The sequence below is a fragment of the Protomyctophum bolini genome, assembly GCF_963924005.1.
Source record: "Protomyctophum bolini genome assembly, chromosome: 17".
NCBI classification, from domain to species: Eukaryota; Metazoa; Chordata; class Actinopteri; order Myctophiformes; family Myctophidae; genus Protomyctophum; species Protomyctophum bolini.
Window position 1 is genome coordinate 27,878,069 of NC_137878.1, and position 14,839 is coordinate 27,892,907.

Genomic DNA, 14,839 nt, shown 5'->3' on the forward strand with positions numbered 1-14,839 from the left:
TGAAAAACAACCATGATGTTTTCGTGCTCAGACCCACCCACCCAGCCACCCACATAGCTCCGTAAGGGATTGGTTGCCCCACTCAATAATGGGCCTGGCCTCATTCACTAAGATGTTCATAAATTGTTTGTAAATGTGTGTGAAGTGGCTACATACTCTCACTAAACACAATCTGAAGTGCGATTAGCCTAGATTAGCCACGGGGTAATCTAGGCGGTGGATATTGCTCTTGTCTTCATGTCATTATGTACCGGTATGTAAATTGTCTTGTTCTTTGTGTTATGTCAAATGTGTGTATATGTGTTCTGCATACTTGGCTGTTGGGTCGCAAGACAAATTTCAGTGTGGACTGACAATAATGTACTATATCATATCATATATTTCATATTCATGAAAGAATTTGTAAGTTCAAATCCGTCTCTCCTCAAAAAAACAGATCTCGTCTGTGTCGCACCGCATTGACAACGTGCAACCGCTCTGTCTGGAAGCGAGTAGCTCAATTGCACGATGGATCGGCTGAACATTAATAAAGTAATACTCTCATGCGTAATGAGAATAAAACGTTTACAAAGAAAAACCTCCACGACCAAATACTAGGCTGATAAAATGCGGAAAGGATATAATAAAGTTACTGAGGCATTCTAATAACATGCACAAAAGTGTTTGAGGCATATACTGTAAGACTGCTCCCGAGCAAATGTGAGTTTTAGTATATGTCCTCCATAATGTAGGGAAAAAAGAGATTTGATGAATCAGAATCAGTTGCGGAAATGTGCATGTGTACAAAATATGTGCAGACCCGAGCTTAGTGGAAAAGGCCCAGTGTGTGAGATACTACATAGTGTATGTGTGTTGGTGTTAGTGTTGAGCATGGTTGTTTGTGTATTATGTACAGTATGTGTGTAACTCACAGCACCACAGGGTTCCGTTATAGTTATGGACAGACAACAGACGACCGCAGGACAGACGGAACTGCTTCTTCACCTTTAGAGGAAAAACAAAAACACGTGTCATTGTTTTATGACAGATAGCCGAGCTAGCAATGAGCCACCTGGGGGAGAGCATACAGGGAGTGGTTTAGGGGGTAGAGTGGCCGGTAGAGCAGCCGGAATTAGGAACCATGAGGTTCCCAGTTCGACCCCGGGCTCCGCCGGAGTTAGTGTCGAAGTGTCCTTCAGCAAGTCTCTCAACCCCTAATTGCTCCTGATGTGCAGGTTGGTGCCTTGCATGGTTTCCTCCGCCATTGTATGCATGGGTGAATGTAATGCACAATCTATGTAAAGCGCTTCGGATAAAAAGCTATATAAATGCATTTTTACATTAGAAACAAAAAACACGGAGCAGGTGATCGTTATCCAAACTGACCTGCAGCGTGGGGACGTCCCACAGCATGACACTTCCTTCAGCACTGCAGGAGTACGCCACCTTCTGGCTGGAGGGTCACACGTTTACATTGTTACCATTTCGCTGACCGTAAATTTTTTACCCAGAGCAACTTTACTTAACCCATTAAGACCCGAGGCCCACTCTACAAATGCCTTCTAAAATCAGTACTTTCAAGATTTGTCTAAAAGCTTTCAAAAATAGCGGATGTACAAGCTTGACGCACGGTGAGCTTGTAGATCTGCTATATTTTTGAATATCCAACGTACCTGTATTTGTCAGTGGCCAGAGTCAGTCCAGTGACCTCAGCCCTGTGCTCAGTGAGCTGTCGGTTACACACCATGGAGACCATGCTGATGATGTAGATCACAGAGTCTTCAGAGCCCATCCACACCTGGTCCTTATCCACACCCAGCATACAGTTCTGCAGAGAGAGAGAGACAGAGACAGACAGAGAGAGAGAGAGAGAGAGAGAGAGAGAAAGGTCACAAAAAACTAAAAGTAGGGCTGTCTCGATTGCATTACATTTAAATTGACAATTTAACAATTTAAGTATTTCTAAAAGAACTGCTCTCTATGCTATAGCTAACCTCTCCACTAGGTGGCTCTGTTGTTTAATAATGTGTGACTAGGCGAGGAGGAGAAACATTTTTAACATCATATAACTATGCTTTCTATACGTTGTTTGGTTGTTCATGTCGCAAAAACGAGGGCGAGGTTTGATTTTGTAGGGCGTGCCAAATTGATTTCAGCCGTCACAATTATCAACGCTAAGACCGGAAAAAAGGATCAGCTGTTTACGGTTTTATTTTGTATCCAGTAGGCCAGTAAATACCAGTGTTGGCCATTTCTTTAATGACAAATACTGGAAAATATAATTCCCTCCAGATAGACTCACAGATATACCCTCCAAACCCAAACACAACTCAGTTTACACAGTGTTTGGCACAATAACCAATCCAGCAATCCAGCTGGATTTGTGAGGACCCCGGTACACATGTATTGTGGGAGTGCCCTAGGGTACAGACGCTATGGTGTGCTATTCATGAGAATATAATGCAAATCACAAACCAGGATATTCCTTACACCTGCTCTCTTTATTCTGGGTGATCCATCGCCATTAAAACACCTCCCTGCACCTCTAGCTGACTGGATTCATACAGCATTAACAAACAAAGTCTGAGGATTTACCTCCAGCACATGTATGGTTCACTCAGCTTGGTATTGTGGCTGCTTTGGAGAAGTTATCTTTTAAGATGAATAATCAGTTAGATAAATATGATTGGAAGTGGAACGTGTCATGTTGCAGGTCCTTGATGTGATCCATGGTCAGGCAATGCCCTTTTGATTGTTTACTGTATTAGTATACATATGATACGGTTGATGATGCTGTGTGTTTGGTCGTGTAAACTAATTTAAACTTTTAATTAGATTTATTTGTATTTGTTTATCTTGTCTTTCCTTGTTTTATATTATGTTTTTGTGTTCATACATATATATATACATATACATATGTCCATGCATACGTATTCTGTTGTTGTCGTTTGTTTTTTCTGTTTATTTGTAAAATCTCATAATCATCATAAATCATCATGAAAATAAACCCGGATTGCAGCTTTTTCCTCCATAACTTTCACAGCACTGTAGAAATGCTGCTGCATGGCCCAGATATACGCTGTGTATGACCTGGTAGGCAGCTGTGATAAATTGTTGTTTTTACCCCCTGTGCATGCACACACACACCCATACATAGGAGTTAACGTATTTCATGTGACTTGAGTAACGTTATGAAAGCAGAGCAAGATGAATTAGCACAGTACCCTGAAGTCCTTCAGTACATTACAGCCAACCGTAACTCCATTTACCCATAGCCTTCAACTTAAATAACCTATAAGCTGACATGGCTGTCCCATAGTTAACGCTGCCTCTGTTGGGTTTGAGTCACTTTTTTATCTGGACTGATTGTTTCCATGTTGGTTCTTTATATGCTGGCTGAAATGTACCAAAGATTTCTATTTGGAAAACAGTTATTTTTTGGTGGGCAGCATTGTTATAACGTTAAACGTTCACAGCCGTGTGGATTCATGTCTTTAATGTTCTTACCACTCTTGCTCTCCCAACTTGTATACAGGTGTGTGTCAGCGACCAGCTAGAAGCATCATACACCATCACCTTTCCCCCGCTTAACGACACCCACAGCTGACCTGGAACGCACACGCACGCACACAAGCACACGCACAAGCACACGCACAAGCACAAAGAATTGCATTCCTTGTTATCAATTAGTTCCCACTTCACAGTTCCTTATCATGAACTTGTGACCCACAAATACCAAAGTGACATATTGGAGCAGCGCAAGCTGTAAATATCAAGTTAAAAGATAATTTCAAATGAACTGCACCACAGACAGGGGGAGTTCTCTGCATGCATTCTACTGGAAAGGCTGTCCGACTGCCACACGTAAGCTTGAAAAAATCAGAGCACAAAATTAGAACACTGTCATATTTGAGTTATTAGAGTGACTTTGTGTTTTTTTTAACAAATTAAACGGTAGAGTAAACATACTATAGGGGCACTCTTCACTCCATGATTCATACTGTGTCTCCACCCTAAACCCTGGACACCCTTAGACTCCACCCTGACCTAACGGCCGTCTTTCCAGCCAGCATATTCCAACGGCTATTTAAAAACCGCCTCTGGAAAAAAACAAACGAAAGTAACATCCTGTGTTTCATTTGAATGAGCGGGAGTGGAGGAAGAGAGGGAGACTGCAGGAGGAGTGGACTGAGGGACCGAGGAAAGAAAGGCGGGATACAAGCATGAAGGGGGGAGAGCCCTGTAGCAAGAAAACTGTTGGGAAGGAGAGTGAGAAAAGTTGAAATGGAGAAAGGTGGAGAGAGAGTGGAAGAAAGAAAAGGGAAGAAGTAATAATGAGGAAGAAGAGAGAGGTGGAAAGGAGGTAGAGAGAGAGACGGAGAGTGTGAGAGAGGGAGAAAGAGAAAGTAGGAGAGTTGGACATCTGCCAAGTGTTCGGTTCAGTGACCTACATTCAGACCAGAGAGACTAAGAGGAAATGAATAGCAACACTTGTTCTTTACAAACCCCCAAAGTGATGACTCCTATATGAAGAACTGACCAGTGACCACTACTTTGTGTGCGTCCGTGACTGCGGTCTGCGCACGCATGTGTGTATGTGTATGTGTGTGCGTGTGTTGGCGGTTATGCGTCACATAATATCTTTGAGCGTCTATGTGCATTATCAATATGAATACTCTTATATGCATGTGTATGCATGAGTGGGCATTTCTGCCTGTATGTTTGGGTGCTTTGTGCTTGCATGTGTGTGTGTGTGTGCGGGCGTGCATGCATGTGTGTGTCTTAGATTTGGTGACCATGTCCAGTGCATAAAGATCATGAGGATAATGTCAATGACCGCAGAGCATAGGGGCGGGTGGGCGGCATCGGCTCAGGAGGTAGAGTGGCCGTTTTGGAATCCGGAAATGGGAAACCGGGAACTGAATATCTCCTTCCTCTGCATGTGTTACGTGACGTCCTCACACACACTGTCAGGTGAGGTGGCAACATCAGTGGCATGTCCAGACGGTTTGGTCTGGAGTGGCCCTATTGGAGCGTGCACGTGCAGTGGCAAAGAAGATACAAGCATGGCATTTTGCAATGAAACTTAATCTTACCAGCATTGTTGTCCTGTCACAAATGTTAGGACACTCAGAAAACCGGTCAGTCAGTGCAGTGAACTTTCGATTTCCGAATGACCAAAATGTGTAATCGGGTGGCACTTGGGCTGGCACAGTGGTGGCCTATGTCACCCCAGGCCACCTCGTCGACAGTGGACGCCACGCCACGGCATATAATAAACGCTGAGCATGATATGGTTTCCAAAGCCATGAAGTTGCATTACATTTCAAACAGTAAATGTACATTGCATGCAAGCAGAGGCACTAGTATTTAGGGGTTGTGTGCACACACTGGAGGCCAGGTATTCACAGAGTGAGCAGTAGAAATATTTAACCCATGGAACAACAACGCTGTATGAATGTGTATTCATACACAAACAAGTTATTTACCAGGGCATACAGCAAAAGCCAGTGTTTAATTCTGAGAGTGTAAAATATCAAATGACCTATATCCAAGTTAAGATAACAATGGATTTTACTTGAAGCCAAGTCTGAATCTCAAGAGATTCTCAAAAGATTATTTATCTTCCTTGTCGACGGGACAATGAATGTCTTTCTCCATTTTCTATACGAGTTAGTTGGCTCATAAAGGAAATGACAGGACAAAGAAGGGAGTGGTGTTATGAACACAGGCTGTCTATGGCGCTTAATCGTGTTCGTTAGTCTCTGTATATGTTATAGTTGGACTGTATATACAGTACTGTACAGCACATCAAGTGTTATCTGTGTGAGTGTGTGTGTGTGTGTGTGTGTGTGTGTGTGTGTGTGTGTGTGTGTGTGTGTGTGTGTGTGTGTGTGTGTGTGTGTGTGTGTGTGTGTGTGTGACTGTGCGTGTGTTGAGCTCTAAGACCAAATCAGAACAGTCAGTCACAGAGAATGCAACCAGACACTTGTAGTCATAGTGACAACAGAATACTAAAGACGTAACTGGGTCACGTGACAAACAAAGGAGGGGTGTGTGTGTGTGTGTGTGTGTGTGTGTGTGTTTGTGAGACAGAAAGAGAGAGAGAGAGAATAGCGTGTAACTGTTTATGACTGTGAGTTTCACCTTTATGTGGTTGTATTTTGTATCAGTTGGTACTAGGGTTTAATGCCGGGATCCCGGGCCTCCCGGTTATAGGGCACGCAAATTCCCGACCGAAAATTTCTTCGGGACCCGTCATCCCGGAGGTGTTGTTTTTTCTTGTTAGAAATTACACTAAAGGAGTTTTCACACAGTGCACGTTCTTTCCCCAGCTGATCTATGAGTGCTCAAATGTCCAATCTGAACCCTCCCATCATTTTCAAACATGTTTGATGATATTTATATGGAATTATGGATCACACTGGGCTGTAACGGGGAGTCAGCGGGACCCAACGTAAATGTTTGCGGCACGGGCGGTATTTAAATACCTGCGGGCGGACACGGGCGGTCAAGATAAAATCAGCGGGACTCCGCGAATCCTGCATCCTCCCGCAATTAACCAGATACAGAGCTTATTATACACTTTAGCAAAAATAATGAATGTCTGAGGAGAACGTATAATTTCCTGTCTGCGCTGGACAGGCAAAGCACCGAGTCACTCTCTCCAGAACTGTGTTGGACATCTTCAGGCACGCTCCTAAAGCTGCTAGCCTGGCTAATAACCAGACCGAATCAGCCGTTGGCAAAAACAAAAGATTGACAAAGCTGCTGCACTTGTCAATCATTTAGCCTAATCAGTCTCTGTGAGAACTGAGAAGTGTGTTTTACCCATAGAGTATTAAAAGGAGGGTTTTACCGACGGACGGAGCGAGGAGGATACTTTCCCCGTGATGGACATTGTCACTTCTAAACCCCTTTTGGCTTTTGCCTGCATGTGTGCGTCACTCAGCAGTCAGCGAATAACGTGAAACGGAACACAAACAAAGATGAGTATAGGCTACAATTTGTTTTATATAGTAACCACCAGCACGCAGCCCCTCTCTCTCTCTCTCTCTCTCTCTCTCTCTCTCTCTAATAATCACTAATCATCAGTGTGCTGTGCTGCGCACTGGCCGTGCTGGCTATTTTAACACCCAATCGGACTTTTCATAAAGTACAAAGCGGGATGATCACATTATCTGCAGTGGAGAAGGGGACCCAGCAGCACTGCTCAAAGGGTGAAAGACCTATAGCTAAATGTGAAAGAAAGACGTGAGGTCGTTTATTCCCCCCCACCCCCTCGTGCTTCGACAGTCCCATTAGTGCAAACTCCTTGTGTCACGTTTTCTGAATAGCGTAGTAGGCCTATAACATTATTTTATTGCAGGCTATATGTTCATATTTCGTTCAAATAAAACGTTTTCAACCAAAAAATATCAATTCTATTGAACATATGAAGTATCTATACATATAAATGCATTTTGGTGGGCACTTTTTTACCCTTCTCTTTTGTTTTTTTTCTGACGGGAATTCCCGCGGGAGCCCGGGAAAAGGTCCGCAAATTCCCGGGATTTAAAATGAGCCAAATCCGGGAAAATATTAAACCCTAGTTGGTACTGTTGGTGAAGTGTATTGAATGTGCATAGAGAGTCTGTGTGTGTGTGTGTGTGTGTGTGTGTGTGTGTGTACCTGGTGTGTACAGCAGCACATCCACAGCTTGTGGAGCAGTTAGCTCCAGTGAAGGGTTTATCTTGTGTTTCAGCGTCTCTGAAGTCGTCTTGGGAACCATCATAGGTACTGCAGACAGACAGAAGGACACGCACGCACACACGCACACACACACACACACAATGGTGTTGACGATGCGCAAATGTACTTATCCTATCCTATATTCAAATTGGCTAATGGGTACAGTGGGTAGGTAAGAGTGCCAATTAGTGCATGACTGAAGATCAGTAAAACAATATAATAATGCTTTGAAGATATTGCAGAGTGCAATAAACTGCCTGGACTTTGACGGGTAGGCTTCAAAAAGACATTAAACTAAAATAATCAACACTATGATGAACATTGTCAGGCTAGTTCTCTCTTGTCGGACTTCCTGGTAAAATATCTACCTTCCATTTTGATGCGGTCAAAGTGGCCCAGTTTAGAAGCAGCGTAGATGGCCTTGTTACTCTGAAGACTCCCCACCACTGCGTCCATCAACAAGGCATTGGTTAGAGCTTGCTGCATGTACTGAGGGTCCTGGATAGATACAGAGAGGGGGAGGGGGGTATATGAAGAGATTTATGAGCTGCTGTTACAGAAGGATATCAAATGGAACACAATCACCTTAAAGACCAAAACATACTGTGGGTATGACCTCGGTACATAGAAATTGATCTATTAGATACTCTGACTGTTCTGCCCTTTAATGGCACTAATGTAATTTAATTTAATGGCACTAATGTAATTTTATTTAATGTAATTTAATGGCACTAATGTACACTAATGTACATGTAGCGAGGACAGTACTGTTGTTCTACTTTTTGCTTTGGCAAATATTTTCTCATGCCAATAAAGCCCTTTGAATTGAATTGGGAGAGAAAGAGAGAGACAGACAGACAGAGCTTGTGTTATTTGTTGTGTGTATGTGAGGTGTTTATTTATTTATTTGTGACAACTCCAAGAGCATACAAATGTACAACGTCACACTCAGGGTTTTACACGGTGTACTGTATCTCATCAAGCTGGTTAGACTGGCTAGCTGTGGTGGGTGAACATTCCTAACATTCAGAGCAGGCTCACTGAATGACTGACATGTGTTGAACATTAACAGAAGCACATCAGAGGAACTGAGAGAGAAACTCAAGGAAACTGGGGAGAAAGGGCATGAAATGAGTGAGAGAAAGAAGAAGAGAGAGAGAGAGGAGATATGCTACCTACACAGATTTTTACTAAATGATACCATCTGGTTTCATAGGGGAAACTCATTGTGCGTGCATGTGTAGTTCAGCTATGCTTTAAAGAACGCAAACCCACAAAGGTTCTCTCTCTCTGTGTGGGTGCGTTGTAGAGCTTGTAGACGCCTCAACTCCTACATTCTAAGTTCTTGTCAGGGTGCGGGGGTGTCCCCAGTTCCAATATGATTATTTTGGGGGGTCACAGCGTGAAAAGGTTGAGAACCACTGCTTTAAGTGTGCATAAGGCATCCTCCTCAGTCTCCACACAGCCAGGCTGCACCTGCCTGGGCTCTTTATCAAGCTAGCAATACTAATAGCACTCACAGTGCATTTAAATACATGCCAGAAACGTCCAAATACCAGTACAGAGAGAGTCCACGTTGATACCCAAGCCTGATGATGTTTTTATGTATTGTAATATAGTAATATTTCAGAACACGAGCAGTATTGATTTTACCTTGTGCTGGTCAGCCAGGATGCGTCCGGCCCACATCTCCTTGACCATGAGGTTCCAGAGCTCGGTCTCGGTCTTCAGGTTGGCCTCGAACGCCTCCTTCCTGTCACGCACACGCAGCTTCAGACTGGGGATACGCAGCAGCAGGAACGGAGCGGACGACACCTTCACCTCCTGAACACGCCAGGAGAGAATGCAAACAAAGATGAAGGAGAGGGAAAGAAATAGGGATATGGATGGATGAAAGAAGAGAGCAATTGAACGTATGTTGTATGCAGAAGAGTGAAAATATAATTTTGATCAAATGAGGGGTGGGGGTGGGGGGTAACCAATTTTATGAAGAAAGCTGCACTTGTAAAATGGTTATTCTCTTGATAATGGATTTTAACACCACTCATCATCCTTTGAATAACATGGAGCTCACCCACAAATTCCTGTGGGCAGGTTATCTTTAAGTTCGTGAAAACAAAGGATAGGCAACCTTAGGCACGGGTGTCAACATTGGCACAGGGGAGGGTGATCACTGGCACACTGGTATAAATGTGAGGTTTATTTTATTTTATAATTAAATATTCCAAAACAAGTTTAGTCAGTTAAATTAAGGTGGGTTGCTGTTCTGACTTTAATGATCATTACATCCTGAAAATATTTCTAAGCTTGTCATGTGTATCCTATAATGGACAATCAAAATCAGCTGGGAATATTACATTTTGTCATAATTATAAATGGCACACTGACTATCACAAAAATGAAAACATGGCACAGCATGTGAAAAAGGTTGCAGACCCCTAACTGAATGGCCTACCACTACAGTCAGAGAGAAAACTAGACCATATGGTGGCAAAAGACCTCTTGCTATTACAGTGTAGCTTGATATATTCCCCCTCGTTACGGCACTGTACAAACTCAGTGCACCGTTATCTAGTTTATTCGTCTTTCCTCCCCATCGAGAGACCTCTCTCCATCCCCCCCCAATTTGCACCCAACCCTACAGCGTCTATTCTGACCTCTATGTCTCTGTACTGTGTCTATTCTGACCTCTATGTCTCTGTACTGACCTCTATGTCTCTGTACTGTGCCACCTCCACGTATCCAGGCCGTCCGTTGGTCAGCAGGAACAGCCGCCGCTGGGTCATGGCGATCTTCCCCACGCCACGGCTCGTCTTGACCGAGGACGACACTTTGAACACGCACTCGCTGGGCTCCAGGTGCTCCAGGACAGAGGATGGCAGACACAGCTGGGGGAAAAAAATCAATGGTAGTCAATATGGTAGAAGTATTTTTAGGGGCACACTGGTGGCGCAAGCAGTTGGTACGTGTAACACTGTAACAGTCTAGCTGTAGCACATACCGAGGTTGATCCATACACTGTACTGTAATTGATCACATGTTCAAATTAGTCCAAACTGTATCGATATTTATTTGAATGTCAACTCTGGTCATCAAAGACACTTTAAAACGTAAAGCTCAATGTACAAAGACACCGGGTGGACGTAATGAACTTTCTCGTAGGATGTTAAACGAGGACAGAGATGTTGTTTAAAGGAGAGGGTAGGATTAAGAGATGACTCACATCCAGGATATTGTGAATGTCCACACGGACATAGACCACAGACAGAGCTGCACTCTGTGAGTGGTCATAGGACCAACAATAGAAACAGGCCACAGGACTTCTTTTGTGCCCAAATGTTTTACCGTACTTTTACCGTACTTCTGTGTTATATATATATTTTTTTTGAGTGGTGCAACCACTCCTACAACCAGCAATGTCCGTGTACACCTATGTGTTCACCTATGTATGTATGTGTTCATGTATGTATGTGTTAATGAGCACCAGTATGAGTACCAGTAGGGGCACCGTTGTACCATGCAGAAACAGAGAGAGAGAGACAGTGCTGACAGACTGTTGCCTGCTAATGAGAGAGAGAGAGAGAGAGAGAGAGGAGGGGGGGGGGGGGGGAGAGAGAGAGAGGGGAGTTGCACTACTCGGTTCACACGGGTGTGATTTTTTACTAACAAAGTATTTAATCAATCAATGGTGTAATAGCATCTACTGCAGTATGCAGGACAAACCTCTTGAGCTTCAGTCTCAGTCTCCTTCCAGATGGTGTAGAACACTCTGAAGAGATCTGGGCTGACCTGCTTCTGCTGGCCTAGGATACAGACAGATCATAAAACAATACACATATAAAAAAATATATAAACACTGAATAAACATAGTGACCAGTGACAGACCAAATAAAGCAAGAGGTTACTTCCTATATTTTGCCCTTTATTTACCCAGGGAAGGTTGGCAGAGCTGGCATTCCAGCAACGCCCTGCTCCACAACACTCATTCCCCCCCACACTCACACCTGGGAAATTGCCAGTACAACCACAAGTCCTCAGTTGGGAGCTACAGAGTAGATCTGTGTGTGGCAACAATGACTTCATACAGACTCTCTGTACACCCACCATACTGTAGCTGTGTGCTCAGCCTACTCAGCACATCTACAGACTTCTACTGTTGGTAACAAAGCAATTGCCGGTTTAGTATAGTCGGATAAACTGTGTGACAACAATGACTTCATACAGATGCCATGTCCATGCCCCCCAGCGTGCACGCACGGCTGCGCGCACGCATGTGCACACACACACACACACGCACGCGCGCGCACACGCACACACACACACACACACACACACACACACACACACACACACACACACACACACACACACATACACACACACACACACACACATGCACCAAACTATGTAAACTGCCAACATATTGTAGGAATGATTTGATTGGCTAACATCCAGGAGCTAGCCATGCTAACAGGCTGATAAGTGATACAATTAGATAGCAACAGGTTCACTGAGAAACTGTTTGAAAAGGCAAATGTGACAGGAATCACAGGATCACAGGAACCATCATCATCATTAAATAATGCAAATAGTAATGTGATCATTAGTAGGACCTATCGTACAGCTCACAGTAGTAAAACATGTCATAAATAGAATGCCGACTCTCACACACATGCGCACAAACATGTCAATGATTTACTTTCAGTACACATGACATCGCTAAAGGGGAGGAAACTCTCTCCAGCCCAGTCTCTCTACAGAGCAGGAAAGAGGAAGGAAGGATTGCTGGACGTGTTTTCACTACATCCAAAGAGAATAAAGACAGCTTCTTTCCCATAACAGAAAGATAAGATAAGCAATCCCCTTCTCCTTCCTTCCTGAAGAAATGCTGCGCAAGAGGCAGTGATGGGGTCGCAAAGAAACCTGCACAACAATACCTAAAGCCACCAGTCTGGCTCATAGTACATTATAATCAAATACAACCTGGTAAATATTATCAAATGCTGGTATCCAAATACAATCTAGGGAGTAGTATAGTAATAGGAGGGCCTATTATTTCTACTAGTAGTCACTATTAGTTTTCTACATACTACTACTAGTAGTACATTTTCCTAGTGATATTCTGAGCATACTGCATGGCCACTGGGGGGGTTATTATTATATTTATAACTAATGTCATACTTTTTCTGTTGGCTGTAGGAACCTTTTATTTGGCTTTATTTGTAGGACAACGGATTGTCCTACAAACAAAGCCTTGAAGAACAAGTGAGTTAATGATTAACCTGTGGAATGGATGTGTGATTACACACACACGAAACCTACCTACGGTCAGAGCTTCAAACAGTCTGTGAATGGTTCCTTGGTCTTTTACGATGCCGGACTCCTGGACATATTTCACAAACTCCTCCAGCTGCATGTGCTTATTGGTCAGCTTGAAACGCTTCACGGCACCGTCCTCCTGGTCGTTTCCATGGCGCGCGCGCTCCCGCTCCTGGTCCCGCTTGAGGCGAATGATGAGGCGTTTTATTTCGGGGCGTCTGTCAGCCTGTGAGTTAAGTAACATCATCATCATCATCAACACCACCACCATCGAGGGACATACTGTACAAAACAGGCACAATAACGTCACAGTGGAAAAAAGCCTAAGTCACAGTGCATTGTTGTGGGTCAGGTAAGTATTGTGCTAATCAGTAATGTATGGCCATTGTCATAGTCATTCACCATAAATTAATAAGTTAATGAATGAGTGGATGGAAACATACTGTAATACACACAACATCCTCTTTCTATAGCTTTCTATATCTATGAAGATCCTGCAATAGAGGGTATGCGTGTGACACCATCATCACACCCGGAGGTTATGCAGGTAACGCTTACTGAGTGGCAAAAAAAACTAATTTCGATGCGATACGGTTTTATTACATGACTCCAGAGAGCATGTAAAAATAATTTCACAAACATGAGGCCGATTTGTAAAATATTCAGGATTCAGGATTGAGCTACAGTACTTGGCCTACCGGCAGCATGTAAAAGGAGCGTACACACAGGGGCGAAAACAATATCTGCAGCCCTGCCTTCGGGCCTGGCGGACAGAACTATGAACACTGACAGTATGTAGGCTACTACTATACTATGATAGGACTCTGACCCTACCTGTAAGCGTTCATTATCAGGCAGAGAGTCAACCAGGGACTTGACCATCTGAGAAGGGAAGATGTCCGAGTCCGTCTTATGAAGACTCTGGAAGTCCTCCAAGGCATCGAGACGCCTGTTGCACACTGTGTTTACCAAACCACGGAGGTAGTGGTACCTGGACAAACACAGAGAGATTGCTAGAGAGATTACATTACATTCCTCAGTATAAAACATTTTTTGCTGGTGCAATGGAAATTAAGGAATTGTGCTGAATTCATTTCCAGTGGGATATAAGGATTATATCTAAATGCCTGTTGAGACAAGTCCTCTTTGAGTGCTTATCTCCTGGGTAGAGTGGTAGGTTTATAATCTTGAAAAATAAATTTACTCCGTCACCCGGCCGAGATGCCAAGCTTTTGTTCAGTGGATCTCATGCATCTTGTCCGTTTAAAGGACATGTTATTTTTCTTTAGCATATCCATGCTCCCAATAACACAGAATGTAAGCTTCATGAAAAAGGAAACATGACACGCTATCCGATTGATTTTTGAGGGGCGCTAGCCCCTCCTATAAACAGCTATAGTGTGTAGATTATGTCTTAACACAAACATTAAATGTCATCGACAATGAATGGAGAATTTACGTCATATGTGTCTGAGCAAATCGGCTGTCCGGATGTCTGTCGGCATGTCGGTGGAATCCCTTGGCCAATAAGGGACCACCATTCTTGGTGACGTAACTAAGGTTTGTTATAAGGTCAATAATTGATTAGAGCGCCGCTCACTTGTGCGATTTCTTAATTTGTATAAAGTGAATGAGTCATAAGCTTATTTGTAGATCCTCGACTACAAGAGGATAGAGTCAGTAATGAAGATGTCACACTGGTACCGTGAGCTAAAAGTGTGAAGGTAAGATATAGATATTTTGACCAGTTGACCAGGTAAACCTTTGCTACCTAAGATATAAAGCACTGTGTCATATACAAAGCCATTTC

The 14,839-nt window shown here is 43.4% G+C and overlaps 1 protein-coding gene across 1 annotated transcript in view; it reads right to left on the bottom strand.

Moving 5' to 3' along the window:
• The window catches only part of LOC308332204 (DENN domain-containing protein 3-like), a 33,434-nt gene that overhangs the window by 3,763 nt on the left and 14,832 nt on the right, over positions 1-14,839 (bottom strand). The window contains exons 17-27 of the mRNA XM_080787938.1: positions 13,864-14,020; positions 13,033-13,255; positions 11,434-11,513; positions 10,419-10,598; positions 9,364-9,534; positions 8,079-8,208; positions 7,651-7,758; positions 3,487-3,587; positions 1,653-1,807; positions 1,366-1,432; positions 912-984 (exon numbers count right to left, since the gene is read on the bottom strand). Coding sequence (XP_080644064.1) covers positions 912-984; positions 1,366-1,432; positions 1,653-1,807; positions 3,487-3,587; positions 7,651-7,758; positions 8,079-8,208; positions 9,364-9,534; positions 10,419-10,598; positions 11,434-11,513; positions 13,033-13,255; positions 13,864-14,020 — 1,445 coding nt within the window. The remainder of the gene's footprint in view (positions 1-911; positions 985-1,365; positions 1,433-1,652; positions 1,808-3,486; positions 3,588-7,650; positions 7,759-8,078; positions 8,209-9,363; positions 9,535-10,418; positions 10,599-11,433; positions 11,514-13,032; positions 13,256-13,863; positions 14,021-14,839) is intronic.